Source organism: Osmia lignaria, chromosome 15 (genome assembly GCF_051020975.1).
Source record: "Osmia lignaria lignaria isolate PbOS001 chromosome 15, iyOsmLign1, whole genome shotgun sequence".
In the NCBI taxonomy this organism is placed as follows: domain Eukaryota; kingdom Metazoa; phylum Arthropoda; class Insecta; order Hymenoptera; family Megachilidae; genus Osmia; species Osmia lignaria.
This window is the reverse complement of record NC_135046.1, coordinates 8,357,047-8,380,541: the sequence shown is the minus strand read 5'-3', so window position 1 is coordinate 8,380,541 and position 23,495 is coordinate 8,357,047. Positions and strand designations below refer to the sequence as shown.

Genomic DNA, 23,495 nt, shown 5'->3' with positions numbered 1-23,495 from the left:
TGCAAGAGAATTAATTAGTACTGTTAACTTGTAAAATTTCACTTACAAGATTAGTTTCATTGCGCAAGGGGCCATGGTTTGTAAATTTTGCTTGAAACGTAAGGCGCACCGTTCCCGTCGATCTTTCTTCAGCCTTCTCGCTTTGCATACGCGCGGAGTGAAATTACGTCGCTCAGCAGAATACTATTAAGTGAGCCGGTGGAATAGAATGAGCCCCGTGGGTGATGGATGACCTTAATTTTGCTATGATTACCGGCTGCTCGGGAATTTGTATGAAAATCGCTCAGGGCTGGCTTCTTTCATGATCCTGTAACGTCGGTTCCCCACCATCGGTCGCCGCGCCTTCTTTTCTTCCGTTTGCCTGCATTTTTTAATCGTTTCTTCTCTCGTGTCGGTTCAAGATCGCTAGCTCTAAAAGCGATAACGACGAAAGCTTATTAACGTCGTATAATACCGATGATCAACAATTTTCAGCCGATATTTATGCTGAAGTATAAACCAGGGAATGAATTTTTCAATTGTTAAACCGAAAGAAATTAAACAAAAATCAAGGAAAATTCGAAATAGAATTAATATTGTTATCTAAAAATATCAATTGCTTTATGTAAAATCTATGTTTCATGTAAATCATTTCAAATTTTTCTAAGTGTCCATAATTTACACTCGAGATCGGAACGCAGGATATTTTAGAATAGCAGCTAAGCCTGCACACGGAAAGGATAGGAAATTGATGCTTAATGCGCCCGTGGTTCTTTCTGCTCTGCATTATGATGGTAATCTTGAAAAGCACGAGGCGCCAGCGTTCCGAGTCGATGCATAAAACGGCATATATTCAGCTGGTCAAAAATGTGAACGTTTCTGGAGACGATAAAACGTGTAGGACCATGTACGATATTCGTTCAGCTTTAACGTTCCGCGCAAAATACCACCACGTATACTTAAATTCAGTGTGCCCCACCGTCCGTTTGTAACGTGTTTCGTGGCAGCTCTGGCTATTATTAAACTCGTTTTCCTTTCCGTTTCAATATGTTTCGGGTCCTTTTCTTTGTTTCGCGACCATTGTGTCAGTCACGAGATCGTCGTTCATTATATAATATTATAGTTAGCAATATGAAATTTCGAAAGTATATTACTCGTGCACTTAGATTAATTGTTTGATTTCTTAGAACATACACCTACTTTCAAAATTCTTATCTCGCGACTATAAATACTTGATAAAAAACAACTGGAAATTAAAACGAGCTTTTCCATATTTTGTTCTGCTAAATTAATAAACAAATTCATTTCTACAAATTTCTTTTCACATGCGTTTTGTGAAAAAAAAAAGGAACTGAAAATAAAAAATAAACGTTAACCGCTTTGGAAGAACCATTCGGAACGCGTACTAAAGTTCCAAGGTAATTTAATTTTTAGCGAAACGAGGCTTGCAATCTCACCGATATGAGCAAAGCTCGGCCAGCCATTTGTTTCATATGCACTCGAAAAAAACGAACTCGGCCCGAGCCGTGCAACGATAATTTCCGTTCGAAGAGTTCATCTCGTTTCAGGCATCGTGAAAGGGCTCGTTGTGCAGGGAAGTATTATACCGGGGCCAGGGCTTAAGTAGCTTCATAAATTACGTCACTTTTACGGCGAGATTACCTAATCCACAGGGGGTGGCTTTGGCCTCTCTTGAAAGGCGGCTTTCGCCACCGACCACCATTGTAACCTTGCGTGCATCGTCCGACAAAGCGACCCATTGGATCAAATAATTTTCACACCGCGATACGATTTCGTTTTCTCATTCAGTCGTTTAAAATAGAGCTGTTCGTTTAAGATAGCTGGCTACCCATCCAGAAGCCTTCAGAAATCAATAAATATTGTCAATACAATATTGACAACGCTATCGGATATTTATTGAGAAACTCCATTTATCTGATACGGTTAATATTTATTGACACCAATAATAAAAATATTTCAGTTTTCATCAAACCATTTCATCAATGTTTCAAACAATGACAATAGATCGATCTATTATTTCGAATGTTCAATAATATTGACAGTACTGAAATATTGACAATATATTGATCATCTGAAATTCATTTGGGAATTGATCGCCTTTAGACACATTCGACAAATACCGATAACTAACAAAGTAATCTACAAATAATAAAATACCAATATTTATTATTTACGCGTTACAATTATGGCACAATGTCTCTTAATTAGAATACGAAAAATTCTTTGTCTTTGCAATATAACTTTGAATGGTTGTCTACAAAGTATTGTACAAAGTTTGTTGATGAAAGTGTTTAACACAATGGAATTTTGCGAATATCCTTGATAAGTGGCTAACGAATCAGAAGAACTATAAACAAGGAGAAGGTAATTATTTTTGCACAAAAGAAACTTTCGAGTTGTTGAAGTGTACAGTGCGATTTCCACGTCACGAAGGGGTAGAGAGATGATTTCATGAGGTACGCGATGGTTTATCGATTTCTATTTGCAGCTGAGATTTCCCGTCATATTCGTGAGATTTCCCGTTAATATTCGGTTCGAAAGAAGCACTCGACACCAACGCGCTTCCAATTAAGCTCCTGACCTAAAAATCCCGTCGATCCGGCAAAGACGGGTGTTTCGCGTAGAAATTTCGAAAATTTTCAAAATTAAAAAGATCGTAGCCGTGCGCCGTTAACTCTTTTCCTACAATTGGTGACAAAAGAGCAATCGTGTAATGGAAATTTTCGAAAATAAATTTTCATTGCAAAATACAGAAAAAGGGTTAATAAGTTATGAATGATGATACGATGGGGAAAATAGTACGGCTGATAATTGGACCCCTGAAAACAAGAGAGACAAAACTGTGGTATTAGAGGCGGGATTCTAAACTACAGATAAATCGTCGCAGCGATCGTTATGTTTCACGCGATTCGCCAATTCGAGCCGCTTAATGCATCGAGATTCTAGCTAATAAATAATGGAACCATTGTTTCGTCCGTTCCAGTCGATCGTAAAATCACGAGGTGACCGGTTTGCAGCTGCATTATTTCGAGAGGCCATCGCGTGGATGGCCGTCGATATCGATCCAACGAAATTTGTTTGACTCGATCAATTGTCATCCTGTCTATTGTCCTGTCAGCTTTGCCTAACGTTTCTCTGTCTCGATGTACCTTGAAAAAGACAGACTGTTCAAATTGATTTCCTTTTCGCGAGGAGAATAATAATTGCATTTTCTCGATCATTTAAAGTCATACGTAATTACTCACGAAAATTGGTGAGATCAATAGATATTTTGAAATTGTATTATTAGATACAAGGGGAGCTTAAAGAATATATACAAACGAGATTTATAGACAGCAAAATTATCTTTCTTATTTTTATTAATACGTTAAAATTTCTAAACGTATAAATATGTAAATGACTTTTTCATAGAAAATATAAAAGCTACATCAATTAACGCAAAAGTACAATTTTATCGAAAAACAAAAAGTTGCCTTTTATATGTTTTTTGAAAGAAAGTTAAATTGGTTTATGTATCTTTGAAGCTATTCAATTTTCATCAAAACTACATATCATTCACTGCCATCAACAGTTTCGGAGGTACTCGCGATAATTAATTTAAATGAAACATCCAATGTACAAGCGAACTTTAACGTGATGACACTAAGAATTCTAATCTAATCTAAATACTTGTGAATGCTTGTATTCTCTAACACATAGATATATAATACGTGCATCAATTCTTGAAAGTTTCGATGAATCGAATAATAATTAAACGTGGCGTGTATCGCAGCAACCACGTCATTGTTTTCGATTCAATGTCCGTTGATCCGACTGGAGGACAGAATTCACCGAACAACCAGTTTGGACCGTGGGTACGGTGTTTTCAGAAAACTTCGAATCCAATTCCCAAACTTTCCGCATTACGACAATGCCGTCTGAGTTCGAGGATTCATCGAGAGCACGGCGGTAAATGAGAAAGGGCTTGGGGATTGGGCGAGGGTGTAGGTCGAGAGTGGTCGGCCAGAGAAAAGAGGACAGACGTGGCTCTACCGCTGATTACACGCTCCACGACTGAATGAAATTTGTCTCGCCGGAAATAAATTAGTTAATGGATCGTTTGGTGACCTCTTACTCCCACGAATACGATCGTTTCAGACGTTAAGGTTTTTTCTTTTTATCTTTCTTTCTGTAAATGATGAAGGTCCGTGTTGGAGATGGACGGATATTTATTGAATTTTAATACTTTTACAGCCGCATACTTTATGAAATCTCTGACTTTTGTTAATTCATATTTCGTTTCATATCGAAAAGTGATAATTAGAATAATTACGTTTGGGAACTTTGATACGTACGTCTTGAAATTACTAATTTTCTATTTGGAATTATTACACAATACATACAGTAAATATTTCATCGTGAAACAATAATTCACACATGCTGGAAAATTTATCAATTCGACACCACAACCGCTTCCGCATTTTATCGAAGTTGCAACACACACTCGCGTGTGTCGCTTCGTTATCGGTGAATTACACCGGTATAGGTGTTCGCCGTAACAGTATTCACCACCTCAAAATGTTTAAAAATAAGTAAAGTTCGAGAGTATTAAATGAAAAGTTTGAATTTTTCTCATAAAATATATGTATGCGTAACTTTCAATTTTATGCTCTAATTTTTCGAATATAAAAGCGTTACAAAAGATTCCTGTTTCTACGTCAGCGTGGAAATCGTGGAATTTATAGTTGGTTCGTAATTGACGAGGCGGTCAGAGGAAAATAAAGTCGGATCGAGCGAGCATTGTTGTGGCCGTGCGAGCGTTATAGGAGAAATTTGTTGCACCCCCTGTTTGGATATATCGAGAGTCTGGATCAACGTATTCTTTGTTCGCGCGAGCTCGATTCAACCTGCGTTTCACTTTGCCTTAACTTTCCTCGTTTTTCCTTGTTCGCTTCCAGTAGTAAATCGATCGTGTTTTTCTTCGTGATTGATCGATTTCAGAACAGGGCGGAAAGGTGTGAGATGGGGTAGCGTAGAATACAGATCAATGTTTTTTTTTTTTTTTTAATTCTTTGCCATCGTAATGTGAGATGTCAAAAACCATACAACTTTGAAGTTAACTTTTTTTGAATATTTTATATAACTCACAATTCTTCCAAAAGGGATGTTTCAAATATTTTTTGAAATTTTCGAAATGCCCAACTTCTTCTGTGAGTTACTTCGTTCAATCATCGATAAAAGAATTTTTTCACAAACATTCGCTAGAATGTAATTTCCTATCAGTCGGGAAGGTTCGTTTGATGAAAAACGAATCCATGTGACAATGTTCATTGTGAAAATGTTCATTGTGAAAATGTTCGAATCCATCGTTGAAGAATACTCCTAGAATGATATTTTTCGTCTGTTTGCGTTGTCGCGATTTTTCACGAGTTAGAACGATGCTGGATTAACCGAAGCGGGGGATCGACGTGGCAGACAGGCGATTGTTGATCACGATTTTCATGGTGTTCATAGGGTGATGCGTCCCGCTGCACCCGGAAACGTTTCGATCGTTAGAAATTTGATTTCACGCTGGCCGCATCCATAACGTCCTCTTGCACACGTTACACGCGTACACACGATCGGTTGTTGATGTTAAACGGTACACCGGAGAGTATGGAAAATAGGCTGGTACGCGTTTGCACATGGGCTGAGCCCGGGAAATGATCGCTCGAGTTTCCTCGTAAGTTGATCGAAGTTAGTAGCCTGTAACGACGAAATACACGCCGACCAGACAGAGATTCGATCGAACGATCGTGCTCGCGGAAATGGTTCGTCGCGTGGCTAATGTCGATTTTGCGTCACTACGTTCAACGCCAGCGAGCAGATAACGCGAGGAAATGGAAATTGTGATCTCGAGCCTATATCGTGTGAATCGCATGGCATAGGAATTTTATCAATTCACCTTTAAACAAAATAAATCTTAAATGTGATGAAAGATAACGAAGAAAAGTGTAGTTAATTATCATCGTGAAGAATATAGTGCAATATATTATCTTCTATACTAATTAGTTTCTTAATTCAAACTTTCACGTTACTAATATAGTAGAAACGGTATTAGAAAATATTTTGTGCTCGTCGCGAAATGAAACGGAAGCTCGTGATTATGTTCTTCGAGCCACCCTATGTGAATGTGCGGCCTCCGCCCTTTCATTTTCTCTTGCTACCTTTCGTATCTAGGTGGCGTAACGAGCACACCGCCAACGCGAAATAACTCGTATAAATCACCGATGGTTGCATACACACATTTCACACGATTCCGGCCGTCGAGCTGGCGATGTTTTAATAAAACCCGACGAGGTCCAATTATTCAACTCACCGCCTCCCGACTGAATTCCTTTCTCTACCAAACTCTTTTATATTTGGATCGTCGAAATGTGAGCTAGTCTGTTGTGCAAGGAATTCCATCTACCATGTTTTCTCTACTTTCGCGTAAACTATGAAATTATAGGATCTTTAATATTTTCTCATTGAATTTTCTTATTTAAATTATTTTCCACTTTAACTAAGTACAAGAGATAATTCAAGCGATAATAATACAAAAAACTTAAAATAGACAAAATGAAAAAAAAGGAACTCTGCAATCTGTTTGGATTAAAGGATCCGTAGGGAGATTGAATCGTTCGAAAAATCGATGTCAGGTTTGAAGCGCATTTCGCTGGAAATTCGTTTTCTATGCATCGTTGTTAAACAGCTTTGGCCCACGATGCTCCTCCGGACGTCATTATCTGAAATCACGCGAATCCGGCTCGACAGGTCTGAGCATCAGCCGCGATTTTCAGGAGCTGTCATGTCGTAACGTTACCGAGGTTCGAGCAGCATTTTCGAGAACTGGCCGTGGCGCTACGCCGCGCCGGGTGAAATGTCAGATGCCAAAAGCATACGTGGAAGTTTGACGCGTTCTCGACAAGCTTCGAGAGCGGAAGTCACTCGAGAGAAACGAAGGTGCAAACGAAAATCCGACCTCTCCCCGTCTTGCGTGTTCTGTTATTACGAATTCAAGAAACGAGGCAACGAACGAAAATAGGGAAACAAATTTCCAAACCAGCTGTTCTTTCACCGTTTCTGTTTGACCCTTGTCTTTTCGTTCAATCCATTTCCAAGACCTTTCTCCTCTTGATACGTGAATTTGACGTGAATTTATCACTCTTCATTTATTTGCTTCTCGATTTTATTTCTAATTAAAAGCAGGCACACAGGCGACGTTGGTTGTTCTAAGGGAACAAAGGTGCTTGCAAATGTACAATTGGGGTTGTTCGTTTCAGAAATATAATCTGAATTTTTGTCCCGGTTTCCCGAAAGTCCGCTGCTCGCTATTAATTCATTCGTAAGACAAGCTTACGAAGATTTTCAATGCATCGTAAAGTAGTTCAGGTGAAAAGGTTTGCAAAAACAGAGTTGGGGAGGGATGAAAGTTGCCAAGTTTCCCGTGAAGTTAAGTGTTTTCTTGGAGCAGCTAAAGACCCGTACTTTTATTGTCTTATTATGCAGCAGCAACAATTCTTATTTAAGTTTTCCGACAAAACATCTGCCTCGTTTTTCGTTCCAACCGGTTCGACTAATTTCATTTCGTACCACTGGCTCGATTTTACTTACCGTTCAATTATTCGTGAGCCACTCTGTCCATTCTCAATATTTTTTCATGAAAGGTATACACATGTATTGTCGACCATATTTGCTTATATACAACTTTGTATTTCAAGTAGCTTTCCTTCAACACATTTTTAAAAATATTTTTAAAACATCTATCCAGCGTTCTATTCGTTAGATTCCCGCGCAAGAATCATCATTAGAAACAGCAACCTCTACTACCACCCAGAGAATTTCGATTCCACATTTCGCGTTGGAACAACAGCGTGGAATCAGTAACCTGTAATTACTTGACAAACGTTTCCCTCACCTGAAGCTTGCCATCGAGCTCGATTTTCCTCGAGAAAGCGAAGAAAATACGAGAGAAAAGGGAGCGGAAAACGGTTGTTCGTTCTTTCCCCAGGGCCGCGTCGGTTTACATTTAAATTTATAATCCGCTCTCAACGTGATTCCGTCCGAATGGATCTGGTAAATTGATTTGCAGTATAAGTTGGGTCTTGCGCGTCACCGAAAGCGTCGAAGCCGGAGAAGTATGGTTCAGATCGCGGAAAGAGTGATGCAAAATACGAAACGACCAAAAGGAAAGGGAGCGAGAGAAGGGTAAGCGATTTCCGGTCGACTGACTGACATCGGTTGCTTATCATTGCTCGGAACCAAGCTTTCTCTCGCTCGCTTTGCTCTACGCCTTTCTCGAGCGAGAAGGGTATGAAAAATTCTTCTAAAAATTGGGAATCTTTTAACAATTCTGCACTCCACTTTGATTCACCTTAAATACAATCACACAAACACCGTTTTTTATGCGAACACACTACGAATTTTCTCCTCGAGGAGAGATCGGTAGATGGAGAAACGTGCATGGCCAAGCTGCAACTCCGTTTCTCGTTCGAGCCTCGAACGTGATTAAGCTACTCCGCGACAAGACGCGGCAAATTGCAAGGTATTTCGAAGAGACGGTGCCGAACCCTCTGCAGTGCACTGATCTCGTCAAACAGTCCTTTCCACCTACAGATAGGCGGAGAAAGAGAGACCCGATTGCGATGTTTTACCACCGTGAACACGAAACTTATTCCAGAGTAATTACCTGATGCCGAGCTCTACTAATTATCCTGTTATTTCGTTTCGCTCCCTCAGCGTTTCGTATCGTTTGGCAACTGGCTTCATGAATGTTACCGGCGAGGTCTATGCTGCCATCATGCTTGAATTTCTTCCCGATTTAGTTTGCGAGGCATCAGTTTTAGATTCGTGCTTCTACGTGCGTTTAGAAATTGTTAAGATATTGCTGAAATCTAACATTTACATCTAGATTTACAAAATATTAATTAAATTTATTCGTTCCATCAAACGAAAATTACTTGTCCAATTAATTTCAAAATTTTAACAGAGGTAGGGATTAAAAAAAGAGGAAAATATTGCATTCTATCAAAAGTATGACGTTTATGGGAAATCGAATGGACTTTTCGTTCGGGTGGTAACTTCATTTGATGAACGAAGGTACGAATGAAAGGGTTGGCCAGTCGGAAGGGAGGGTGGTAGGAGGATCGCGAGAAATAAAAGCATCCAATTTCCTGGGGATAACTCGCCGGATTTAACCAGACTCGGCCATACTCTTTCTCTTTTTCTATGGTTGTTGCTCGACCTCGAGAAAAGGTTGAACGTGAACGTTGGTTCACGCTTTTATCAGCGGACGCGCGATGCCAAATCCACCAGCTAAAGTGAAATGTAACGAGCCACGCGGCTCTGCTCTCATCGCGAAGACGAACGTTGAAGCGGACAGCTTCCGGTTTCTCGATCCCGAAGCAACGCGACAAGCGTTTCAATTATTTATGTCATTCCTCTGCCAACGATCGCGATACGCCCTTGTCGTTTCGCACTTTTTACACACCCTGACATCCGCTTGCTGTCATATCCAATTTTTATCTCTCTTTTTGTACACTGCACACCAGCAATATTGATAGTCTAAATAAGGCACAATTTTTTCTGATTCGTTTTTGTATGCTTTCTAGTTACGAAAAAAATCGTTCGATGATTACTGAATATTTAGATAAATTATCGTTCGACTGAAATATCGCAGACTGAAACGCTTTCCTTTTTGGAATCGTTCTGAAAATTTGATTCGGCTTCCATTCGTGATCTACTAGGGATAAAACATTCGAAAAAGGTGTTTCTGCAAAATGACACGTGAAACGCGCAATTAACGGTCAATTAATCGAACATGCAATCGTCCAGCGTGCAATTACGTTACTCGATGTGGCGTATAAAACATGCTTATTTATACCCTTTCATTTCGTGACCACGCACTCGTTTATAATGAACTGTGTCGAATCGATAATGGCAAGCTTAAATGATACGATCAAAGAATATGTAGGATTCGCGTAGTCATTTGTAAATGTCATTTTAAACGAACAACAAAGCTCGATGTTGTCGCAGTACTTGTATTATCTTCGTCGCATTTGCATTCATGTGGTTCGACGTCGTGTAAACGGGTCACACGAGAATTAATCATGTTGCGGCTATATTTTTGTCGAAACTCAAATCATCGAGCTTGCGGTAGACAGCAGTGTTTGTGAGGTGTTCGTACTTTTATTTTATTTCAACGGAGCACGAGCGTAGCTGCATGCACTTGTTGGAAATTTGCATTCGTCACCGCCATACTTTAAATCATTCTGAAAAACCGGTGAAACATGGTCGACGAGCACGATACAAATGTCAACACGATACTTCACCCTAATTAATCACTGTGCCGATAATTTCTATTGAATCGCTCTGAAGTCGAATAAAAATAATTAATCACGTTGATGGAATAATTCAAATTTTTCTTTCTAAAAAACGAACGATGGAAGAGAAAGAAAATTGTTATTGGAATTTCTTTACTTTGATCCCACTTTGATCGCAACTATACTGACTCTGTAGAAAGAATTTATAATCTATTCACTTTTGAAACATTTTTGTCTAGAGAAATTTCGTTTAATCCATCTTATGTAGTTTTATTTTAATTTCCGCCGTGTATACCTTACAATTCCGATCATAAATATTCTATGAAATTTCGCGGATCGATTCAGCGAACTCTTGAACAGCTTACAATCTACAACGATCAAGACATCGTCCGAAATTCGGTTGAATTTAATAGACAGTCCCAGTTCGAAGCGAACACGACCCGCAGCAACATCAATAACGTTAATTAACATATCAACGAGACAATTCCGGAGACGGGTTTCCCGGTGGTAATGCCTTTACCCGATCCGGGAGCATTCCCTATATCTGAGCTAGCTCATTCAAATCTTGATACAGCACGCATGTACGGACGTACGCGTTCCATTGTCGCATCAAGAGTCGGATACGTGGACCCATGGTTCACCATTGTATCGGACGTACGGTGTTGAATTAATTGCCGTCCACCATCGACGATTCGTAGCTTCGATTCGAGCACACCGTTTATCTTTATCGGACTCTTCGCGATGCCAGACGTATTTTGCGGCGCGTAATCCGATTGGAGCAGCCTTGGCTATCGAAGGATACGTGACTTTTATCGAAACGTACGAAACAATTGTTTTTTCTTCTTCCATTTTCGTTTTGGTTTTCCTACCGCGCTCGTTCGCTGGCTATTTCTGGTTGATCGAGAAACGTGTTACAGAATTTTTGTGTAAAAATAAGCGAAGTTGAAAAATTTTGTTCGTAGTTAAGCGCTAAATGAACAGTTTCAATTCTTTCACGGTATATCCTTTTATATTTTAATGTACAAAAAGTAAAAATGTTATAAAAAAGCAGAGCTATTCGCCAATTTTATTTGTTAAATTTATCGATTCCTGGCTGTTATCGTCGATAAGAAGTGAAATGTCTCGAATCGAAATATTTAATCGTAATATTTAAACTGCTATGTTATTATAGAAACACTAACAATTTAAGCATTTTTATGATTACAATTAGCATAATTTTAGAAGTTTAGTGGAAACTCTCTTCTTCGTTAATTTTTAATCTCTTTCTTTTTTAACCATCTGTAACGTAGGGAACTTATGTAATCCACTGGTCTATGTGTAGGACGTGCTTGGCAGAAGCAATCATGCAAATTCAGACACAATCGATTCTCTTATTCTTTCTTTACTGTTCATTTCAATGTACCGCCTAACTAACTGACGGCACGGTTGTAGGGCGGCAGGACTTCAAAAGAATTAATTTCCATAATTATCTTAATTCCGTAAAGGGTCGCAGTTGCAGCCGCCTGCGGCTGGCATTTCCCTTTTTCTCACACTCCAACGAAAGGAAAGATAAGTAATTATCGAATTGCGTTCTTTCTCGTATTATCTGGTGAATCATTGCAAATAATTGCTAGCAACGCGATAAGTGACTCTTTTGTTAATTAGCACTAAACTGGACTGAAACGAAATAAATTCGTTCTAATAATTTCTTTGAAAACTTTTGAAAATTTAAAAATAGGTCACAAAAGTTTTCTCGCTTTTGAGCAATATATAGCCTGGTACTTCGAATCAATAGTAGCTGTTCTAATACCTCACTCCTATTTCGCTAAAAAATGTTAGATAATAATCAGCGAATCGTGTTATAGGGTAGTTCGTCCCCTGTTGCGGGGGAAAAGCAAGTACGATTGAATCAGCATAATTCGTCTATTGGATGTTATTTCGTAGTCATTTGAATCCGTTGGCATTTATCAAGGTATCCCAGTGTTCCTCATTCCTTTGAAGTCGATCGTGATTGAAAAAGTAATTTCAACCCATAGGTTTTCATGGAATACTTTGTTCTGTGCATGTTCCTTTGCCAATGAATTCAGAGCTTCATAATTCTGTGGAAATATTCATTTCTTTAAGAGAGAAAGAAATCAAGAATTTCTGCGAAGTGCAGATTAAAATTGAGCATAAATAATTATAATACTCCTGATTTAGAAATTAAACAATGTGTGAGATTTGGTATTGAACAATTTCAATATCAGAGCTGTAAAAAGTAATATTAAAGTTTTCATAAAAAATAATATTTAATATGTAATATTTATAAATCTTTATTAAAATTAGAACTGTAAGTGATTAATGTCAAAATTAGCATAACTTACCTTACAATTAATCAAACACTCTAAAAATTGTTCCAAAACAGCTTTGTCTATGAATTTTTTATCAGCATGTTTCGCAATTCGAGCGACAATGCCAAAATTAGGTTGCGAAAATTGAATTATCCAAAACACGATAAATTTCTCTCACTCAGTGAACGACAATCACTGTCGTGGTTTCGAGTGTAACGAAGTCATGTGTGCACGAGAAACGAAGGAAAATGGCTGGTTCGAAGATTGCCAAAACTAATTAGCTCACGGGGAGTAGAGAAAGGGATGCTTTTGTACGGCATGGAATAATGGTTGGTTACCTAAGTGTATCGTCTTTTTGTTGCAGGTGCGAGGGTGGTTGGCTTCAGCTCGAAGGCGGTGCTCGAGTTTGCGGTCGCAACGAACGTTTTGATCGACCGGTCGTGATGTTCTCCGACAAACCGATCCCGATTCTCCACATGCAGTGAGTACAAACATACAAACCCTTTATCAACACCTTTCTCGTTCGATTTCAATGCGGATGCAATGGGAAAAGAAAAACCAGACGTTGAGCTCGAAATATATTTTAAATTCGCCTCTTTTATTTCACGTTTAACGAAGACGATTCCAGGGATCCCAATGTGTAACGTATTCATGGGGGATTCGCTTTTTAATTAAGCCCCTTTTTCTACAGTTTTTATCGCGAGGAAGTGGCGCTCTAGTTGATTATATAAGAGTCACTGATGGTCGATAATCTATCGAATCCTCCATGGGAGGAAACTTTATTCTCAAGATATTAAATTCTTGATTTCCTGTTAATAACTAAGTAATCAATTTTTAAAGTTAGTTTTTAGTAGAATAATTAAAAATTGAGAGAAGGAAAGAAATTTCTTGAAATGAAGGTACAATTTCGAGTTATCTGCAGACTTTCTGCTTTAACGGAGAAAGCGCAATCGGAATGAATCGCAGCTTTGCGAAATCGATTTAACGACGTTTTGCAAATTACCGTAGATGCGAGGGTAGAAGCAGACAACGATACACTAGAAGAGAGATAGAACTCGGGCTCCATTACGAAACAGGAACACGTACCTGGCTAAGTGCTTCTTACTACTACAATCCGCCACCGTTTCATTCCAGTCGAACGAACAACGAAAGCATTCGCGTATCGAGTTGCACTTTTTAAATACCGTCAGCTCTCTTTCCCTTTTTCGATACGAAATAAAACAGAGCTGCTCTTCGTTGTTCTCTCGAGTTCTCTTGAAAATCTGACAACTTTTGTACCGTTCGTATCGGCTCGAAATTTACTAGAGAAAACTTTTCATGCGAAAAGAATTAAGATAATCAGTACAGTGAAAGATATTCAAGGAATTTAGCACATGCTGATTTCTCCTTGTAATTAATTGACACCTTTCTCTTTGTCCAACGTTCACACGACGTTACTCGACGTTACCCGACGTTTTTGCGTGGCTTCATTTAAATGCAAATTAATTTACTTACCTTCTCGCGAAACGAAACGAAACGAATCGGTCTGTTATACGACGACTGCTTCTACTCTACGATTACTTCTTGTTAGGGGAACATTGTTAATCATCTTCCTCGATCGTCATTAATTACGTCCTCTTAATGCGATTAATATTTCTTGCTGGAAGAAAGCTGTAGTATTTTTTTGTGAATTTTTTAGTATCTTTTTCATTCCAATATTTTATCGTTAGAAGTGGTGTGATTTCTCGACGAAGTGTTCAATTGTCATTAACCCTTTTAATTCATGAGTTTTATATAAAAATTGAAAGATTGAGAAGTTATTAGAATTTTCTAAGTATATCTTTTGCAGTTAAGATTGTATTAATATAGATTTTCAAATTTCCTTTGTCTATAGAAGAACTGCCTTCTATACATAGAAAATAGGTACAAAAATTCGTTCAAGTAACTTCAAATAACTTTGAGAAAAAAAAGAACGTTTCATTTGAATAATTGATTGACGCGAAGGAAACGTAAGGGTATTAAGCAAAGATGTGAACTCAAGTTCGAGAATTAAACACAAAATGCATTCGTTATTTGTGTCCTTTAATTGGTGCTCACGGTGAAAGCAGAAGCAATGTCGAAAGTTACATTGTCTGAGAACGTTTTCGTTACGACCACCTTATTAAATATTTATGACGGAATCACCGTTTGCAATGTATACGCGTTCGACGAACGTCGTCGTATACATAAAACATCAGCGTTTTCGCTACGCATCTTGTACCTTTTGTCCGCGACGTTTCTTCGACCCTTGCGATTCTCTTTTCTTGCCAGATGGAGCACTCTACCATTTTCAATTCTCGAGAACGTTTTCCTCGCAATCAGCTTCCGTTCTGTCGCTGTTTTCTCTACTCAAACGAGATACTGTTTTCTCTACCTCGTTGTCTCGTATTTAGATCTGTTTACTCTCGACGATCTCTACATATTTTTATTAAAAACTCTGTTTTGCAAAGGATTATTTTTTAGAAAAGAACGTTCAAACGTTTGGCGATTTATAGCACACCTCTTCCTAATTAGTGTCGCCACGAAACGATGAACGATAACAAAGTCCATCAATGAGGAATTTAATTATCGCGGATCCGCCGGTGGATCACGCAACAATTTATGAAATTGATGAACTGTCGTGCAGTTGTGCACGAATCCCGCGAGACCGCAATACCGAGTCCGATTACACACCCAATCAAGTCGATTTATTTATTTCGAGGACCATCGAAGTCGACCTCGAAATTGTTAGTCTGTAAAATTGCCAATCGCCACCATTAGAACGGTAATCGAACGACTGTAACGCGGCCTTGATTACCGCGGCTGACCACGAATTGTCAGCGAAGATGGAAATGAATAATTGAGATCGGTGTGGGACTCATATGACAGTTTGAAATTGCAAACGTCGATCATTAGGTCTGATGGGTTCGCGTGTATCAAAGTGGTGATCACTAAAGTGTCATTTTCCTCAGTCGATTGCTAAAACCAACTTGAATCGATAAATATTTGTTGCGATATAATATAACACATGCGGGATATTTTAGCCAAATTGGGGTAAGGTAAATATTAAAAAAGTAATTAATTAATTAATTAATGAGTCTGATCGCATACGGACCAGTTATGTTTGATCACGCGTCGACCTATTTCACTTGTCTGTATCATACTTGCTGAAAATCTAGCATAAGAATGATCAGTTGACGCGAATCAAGTACACGTTCATATTCTACCACTGAATTCTGTAAGTAGAGCTGAAAATGAGCATGGAAGTTTTTGACCTGAAAACGTCTACCATTTTTGGCGAAGATAGCCAGGTCAGCCGACGAAATTTATGTAAGTTGAAAAGTTGAATGTAACGTAGCAAACCGGTGGTGGCATGCAGCTGGCATAAATGTGTCACAACGATCGTCTTTGGAAGGAATACAAAAATTCGTAGGGAAGAATCGTTGAAGAAGTTCGATGCTTCAAATTAAAGAGCAATGCAACAGCAATTTTCCCCGGTAAATCCGTGCGATTACGTGACTGGGAACAAGCAGCCGCGAGTTACTATTATTACCGGGACATCGGAATTACTCTGGTTTGGTTTTCCAACGGGGCTCTACGTACCACGAGGGAAAAAAGTTAAGTGGATTTTCGAAGGGGAGGGCGCGTTGGCACGAAAGCACGATTCTATAGCGCAGCGAAACGAAATCGCTGTCTACAAGATAGTTTATATTCAACCATTTATGGAGCTAAGGAGGGATAAATTAAGAGTAGCCGGCACGAATTTCCTCAATGAATTTCGACTATCTTCGACGATAATTCTCGCTTTTGTTTCTCCTTCCAGATTCCATTTATTCAATATTCCACCTTCCTTATCTCGATGGCAAAAATAAAAAAACTATTCGAAAAGTAATTAGAACGTAAAGATGAAAAAATAGTAAACAGAAAATTTTAATTAAGGAAGATGGCGTTTGTTTATACCAATAAATCTATCCTCGCTGATATTCCTTTGAACATAAAGAATAGAAATAAATTTCCAATTTTGAACGCAGCGGTCTTTCCGCCCGCCTGAAATCGAGTTTTCATTTCGTTTCGTTCGATCACGCGATTGTGTTTAACTCTTACAAACTTCGATGTCCTGTAATAAGATCGATATCTGAACAAAGGTTCCAACTATAGACGAGGCGTGCATTATACGATCCATTAGAGGAATCAAAAGACGAGGAAGAAGGAGAAGACGCAGGGCTTTCTATTTAACTTCTTCAGCGTTTTAACATCAGCTTCTTAGGGGATAAAAAAAAACCACGTGTAAAAAGTGTTCTCGTAAAAAACTACGTGTGTATCGAGTTTACGAAGATTTTGAGATATTATTTTGATAGAGAAACTTTGAAATTTAGTTAAATTAAATTAACACTAAAGACTTGGAACTTGATTAATATTTAATACTGCATTTCGACAGATTTTGATTTACAAATGAATTCTGATTATTAATCTTCCAGATATAGCACAATTTTCCATTAAATTTTCATAATTTTGTCTTACCATATTAAAAGCGACTATTTCAAGGTCTGAGCTTTCACAACAAAGGCAAAAAAAGGAAAAATGATCAAAGAATAAATGAAGCTACGAGCAGAGTCAGGACGAGGAAAGAAAGCAACGTTGAAGATTCAAAAAGAGGAACGCTCGACTTTAGCAGAGAAAATACGAAACGCTTGAAGCAAATACGCGACGCGTTTCGTACAAAATGAAAGTCGAGACGAAGAAACTCCTGCTGCGGGCATCGAGGAAGAGGACAGAAATAAAAAACTGATCCTCGAATCCTTCGAATCCTGGCGTTGGTTTCACGCGTAACATCGTATCTCCACTGTTTTTCGAGCTTTCCTTTCAACGCTGATTGGATGGATGCGGGTCGGGCCACGTCTGCATCTTTCGATTCACGATCCTCGAATTTGTCGCGCGACGAAATTGCCAGCCGTGGAAGACAAGAGGATCGAAAGAAAAGAACGAATTGAAGTTCAATCCATTATGATCCGTCACCGCATTTCGATTCAATTGGAGAACACGCCGGGCAGGAAATTCGCTGTTGCTTTTTACGGAATCCATGAATCTGCTGTTGGAAGATTCGAACAATCTTTGTGGATGGTCTTTTCTGCAGTTAAAACAATAATACATAGATTGTTTCAAAGATTATATATATAGTATTAAGGAAGGTGATACTTTTCTAGAGAAAATAGTGATCTAGGAAAAAGAAACTTTACCCGATCACTTGAAATACCATGGACAGAAGTGTCACCCAATAGTCGGATCACCTCAGGTTCAAGTAGCATTTACCCGTCTTACGTCAGATTCTAGGCGAGACGAACAATCGAATGGACGCGTTCTCCGATCCACTTTAATCACCCCGAAGAAATTAGATTGGTGGTCGACCTTTGATTAACCAGGTCAGACTTACGAAGCCGGGATACGTTCTTAATGGGGCCAACGAAGGAGACGAAGAGGAAGCAGAAACGAAGACGATCAAAGCGATATGTCCAGCGTTCGATGAAGCAGCCCTCTTTCTCGAACGCCGGGATACATTTTTCGAGATAATTTCCCGTCGGAACTCCCACAGGACAGCTCGAAATGGGTCCTGATAAAACCGAACGATATCGAGTTCGAACGCTGGCTCGCGAACGTTGAGTGTTACACGCTTGCGATTTATTGGACGTCGACTGACGAATACTTTATTAACCAATTAGTTTGATTTATGAGGAGGCAAAACGAATTCCATCGTGATAAGATTTTGCCAAATTCCAGGTGGAAATTTAGTGGTCCGTCGAGGAGCGAGAGTAATTTGAATAGAATTCCATAATTTCAGAATAGGGGTGAAATATTTTCTTCGTGGCCAACTGTGTTTTCTCATTCTTGATCTTCAAGAATTTAAAAACTGATAAGTTTGTAAAATTTATTAATTTTGTTAAATAAGTAGACCAATTCGCGTGATTCAAACAATCCTGCATCTTTGGGAATTTTCTTTCAAAATTAATTCTCAAAAACACCGCTTTAAATTCGCGATATCATTGTCTGACCATCCGTGTATACATTCTACTGCTTTGTGTACACCCGATCTGCATACGGTTCTATTCTACTTGCGGAGTTCGTCTGACCACATACGGACCTATTCTCCTGCTCAACTGCGTAGGGTTCTATTTTACTGGCCAGAATTTGTCTGACTACATACAGGACATTCTACTTGCCTGGTATTGCTCATTAGTAAATGAGGATTCAAATATAGATTTGGAGAAATATTCCTTTTTGAAGTCACAATTTTAATGATATTAAAAATTCCAAGATAGATGTATATATTTCACTGGTTCCCCTACGAGATTAACTTTTCAAATTCATGCAAATATTTTAAATTAAAAAGTAATGGTCATTCTGGTTATATTTTTGGTGGCTTTGAATAATTAACATTAAAATAAGCATATAAATTACATATCTCGTTTCTATAAAATTATTTCGCGTATATGTTTCTCAAAACCAGCTACCGTGTTCAAGAAGCAATCAGTTTCCAGTGTATCGCCTTTCCGGACGTTCAAGAAACCAAGTTGCCGTAGATCAACTCTGTTCGGGCCGGTCGAGAAGCCAAGATAAACGCTGCTTCCGGAACTTTTAATGAGTGCGTAACAAAGTTATATAAAAGGAATAAAGAGCTAACCGGTAAACTGCAAAAAGTTCGCGATTAAGACCCCGCTGTGTTTGCCTGAGCTTTTATCTTCGGTACAGGTATTTCGTGCCGTGACCTCGTTCGGACGGGGCGTATCATTTTGTAACTTCGAATCGAACACTTTTCTCCCCTTTCGAACACCGTGAAGCGTTTAATCTCGCGTGCCAACAATCTTGTTCCTCTTGTTGCATACAGAAGAGTAGGGAAACTATTAATTTAGACAGTGATCCAGGATTAAGAATAGTACAATGCTAATGATTAATAATATAAAAATTCTATATTTCTTACTTCGAATCAGAGTTGATTCTGTAAAAAAAAATATCTAACACGGTATTATCACTTTATTAAAAGAAGAAGTTTTAATTGACACAACGTTCCAGTTTCATCGTACTCGAGTCTCGATTTCAGTTTCTATTTTTTTTTCTTCCTTTTTTTTTTTTTTTTGAAAATGTCTGTCTTTCCGCGGACGTTGGCACGTTCAAAGGCAGGAGAACACGCGAAAGAAGTGTGTGCCATGGCACAATGGTATCTAAAAGTAGCACGATTAACGACATCCTGTTCCCTCTCGGTGCAAGCGACTGCATCAGGATGGTCTCGTAACGAGGCTACTAAAGCGTGTAGTTAACATTAGCGCCATAGTCCCGTAATTTGCACACTCTAGATCTACTGGGTGCCCTCTTCTCCCTTTCATCCCCCCCTCCCGTCAACCCTCCTTCTCACGCTCACGTACAGAGAGCATTGCACACGTACAAACGGCTACGTGAATCTTCTTCGTTCGCTTTTCCGCTCGGCTAACCAGCTACGACGACGCTCCTAGAACGGGATCGCGTAATTTTCGCAATGAAGTGTTACGCTACATCGTTTCTCGCTTTCCTAATGCAGCCACTTCCGGCTGCAGCTACGAGACCGGGCGTTAAAAGGATTGCGGCCTGAGAAATTGGCCCGCCCGGTTATTTATACGTCCGGTTGCGTTCGTCTTCACGGTTAAGCGGACAGATTCGTCGCGACGAAAGGATTTTGACCCCTTTTTCCGGTTATCGCTTCAAGTCTCGCGACGTTGAATTTGAAATCTGTTTCATTGTATCAATCATCGAAGTACGGCCAGTGGAAACTGACCAGGTTTATCATGTTCAGTTTACAATATTAATATATGTTATAGCAAATGTATGCATATATTAATCTGTTAAGTAAATATATGCATAAACAATGGAATTTCAACTTCAGGTGATAGAAACATATTTGATTTACTAAAGGTACATATAATACTACACTTTTATTGGTAGATGTACGTTCTTGTTGAACAATATTTACATGTTAATTAAATCAATAAAAAATGAACCAAGTTTTTTACACAGAAGAAACATATGAATCACAGAAAATCTAAATATAAATGTCGAAACGTGTAATTCTCGTCCATTACTGGGACGTTTCGAAAACATTATCATGTTGAAGAACGATCAGGGATCGCTATCTTTTTCGATCCGCTTCGAGTTAAGAACGTCGCAGAATTTGTCAGAGAGGGGTAATCTTGTCCCCTGGTGGAAATCAAAGATGAATCAACCCGATCTCGCGCCCCGTAAGGGAATGCAAATCGTTCGAAATTCCGTGCCGGAGATAAGGGGTACAAAGTGGCAGAGCGTAGCTAACGATCGTGACTGGCTGCGACTCGTACGCTCGGTGAAGTGTTAAAACATTCGATCGCGAGGCTTGTGTATTCAGAAACTCGGGGAAATTTCAAGGATCGGTGGTCCGTGAACGTGTGGGGAGTAGAAATTGCGAGGTGGGTCGAAACTGTGAGCGACAATGACCAGGACAAAGTTGGAATTTCCTGGACGAACGTCAATGAAGTTAACAAAACACAAATTAAAGCGGCGAAATAAAGAGAGATAGAGCGCACGATAGAAAACGTAAGAGCTTTCGTGAATAAAGGTTTTAGCGAACTGATTAATACTTCATCGAAGTTAACAAAACACAAATTAAAGCGGCGAAATAAAGAGAGATAGAGCGCACGATAGAAAACGTAAGAGCTTTCGTGAATAAAGGTTTTAGCGAACTGATTAATACTTCATCGAAACAGGCTTAAAACAATTTACCAATCTGTAAATTTTTTAACTTTTCTGTGAGGTCCTGTAAATCGTAATATACTATATATCTACTTAACAAAATGCCGACCATATAAGTTACGGAATTTCAGAGTTACTTCATACCAAAACTAAATTGTCGAAAACTTTTGCATACCTCCAATCATTTCAGCTGTGAACTAAGTACATCAAAAAACTATTTTATTCATGCATCACCGATCTTCTTCCATCCCTTTTATCCAAAACTAATTTTCCTTCAACACTTTCGTGCCGAATTTAAATATATTCAATCTCTAACCTCGTCCTTTCGTTCGCGATCATACGAATTCAGTTTCAGATCGGATTCAAGGAAATCTTTGTTTTCCTTAGTCTGGTTTTGTTTACCCTCTCGAAAGTTAATCAAGAGATTCCCCGTTGTTTCGGTGGATTCGTTCGGTGGAGTTTGTCTGGGGATGAAAGATGGATCAACTCAAAGGAGGTTGCACGAGTTTGGGTGTTGAGGATTTCCAGCTACGTTCGAGTACTTATGAGGAAGATTTCATTTTCGAGACATGTTTGACAAGTCTGAATGTATTCTCTGATGTACAATGTTTTGTCGTTCATATTTTTTAAATTAGAATAGATTTTGATGATTTTGTTAGTATGATTCTTCTCTTTAATCTTTTAACTGCGGGTACTTTTAGCACAGTCGATCGCTCTAATTTTAAATTATATTTATTTTATTTTTATTTTAGTGGTATATAAGCCATAGCCGCTATTTGATATTAGCAAAAATTAACAAAGATGGTTCACTATAATTATTATAAAATAAGAATGAAATTTATTTCAGAATTTTCAGTTATATCCAGGAAGAATCATTAATTCTCTGCACAACTAACATAACGTCCAAAGTTAATCGCGCGATTCCTTTGGCCGTGAACACGATCCGGTGTCTACATCTTTCCGGGGGCTGGTTAATTTGTAGTTGGTTAGATAATCAGAGCAGCGTAACGATCCGTAAGGACAAGGCTAGCGTGTACGGATGTATGGAACGCGTTTTCATGGCGACGATCGGCAGCCGAATTAATGAGGGGGCCGGTAAACTTCATCAGCAACCGACGCGGTATTCATGACAACTCCGATTAGAGTTTGCTCGGCAGATATTTGGTCTCGAGCTGGGCTGCCTGTCGATGTGTTTCGATACCGGACGAACTAATAAACACGATGCCGATATAACGTCACGTGTGTACATACCACGATTCCGTACAGTGATACGTAGCGAATGTCGCGAACAAATAAGCGAACCCGCAAATTTCCTCGTCCGAAACGGACCCGGTCGTTGCTTACGCCGACGACTAACCACCGCACCAGCTAAATTGCCGTCGTTAATGGATCGTGCGTTCCCCGCGACGCATCTGGGCGTCTGAATCGACGCCGATACCGATCGATGGCTTTCCAGACAAAGACACGAAACACTGATAGTTTGATTTTTTCCTTCAATTTCGTTAGGGATGAACATATATCGAAGTATTAAAGTGCTAATTAGTTTCTGATTCATTAAAAACTTTTCTTCACTCCTATGCGATACTTCGTTTTATGTGCTAAATTCTAGTAAACTCGAATCTTTTAATTTCTTCAACGCCACGGTTGGTAGAAAGTAGTGGCAGTCCGTGTAAAGTCGGGCAAAACGTAAACGAGGCGGGTTCAAGGGTCGTGCACGAAGGTTGCACGGGTCGGGAGATCCTGGAGGATGCTTGACACAGGTGTGCGGCCATCGTTCAAGTGGCTTTCAAGAGGTTCATAAACTCTTACAATCGTAGCTACGAATTCAGAAGATACATCACTTTAAGTCGACTTAGATAACACTCCTTACCTATATTTTTACTGTCATTACAATTTGATCAATTGAACTAAATTTACATTTAAACTAGGGACTAGTATAAATAATTCAAATTATAAGACATTAGTAAAATAATTTCGCTATGCGATTAATTACATCCTAAAGGATAAACAAACGATGGCGTTAAAGGGTCGCCAGTGTTTATAGAGGAAGCAGCAAAATTTGTTGGGAACAGTGAATCTGAAGGTGAGACATCCAATTAAGCGGTGGCTAAGGACAACA

At 39.0% G+C, this 23,495-nt stretch overlaps 1 protein-coding gene across 7 annotated transcripts in view; it reads left to right on the top strand.

Moving 5' to 3' along the window:
- Positions 1 to 23,495, top strand: part of LOC117612027 (uncharacterized) — a 263,880-nt gene that overhangs the window by 169,532 nt on the left and 70,853 nt on the right. For all 7 annotated transcript variants that reach the window (XM_034340658.2, XM_034340653.2, XM_034340651.2 and 4 more), the window contains one exon: positions 12,996 to 13,112. In XM_034340658.2, the coding sequence (XP_034196549.1) occupies positions 12,996 to 13,112 (117 nt within the window). The remainder of the gene's footprint in view (positions 1 to 12,995; positions 13,113 to 23,495) is intronic.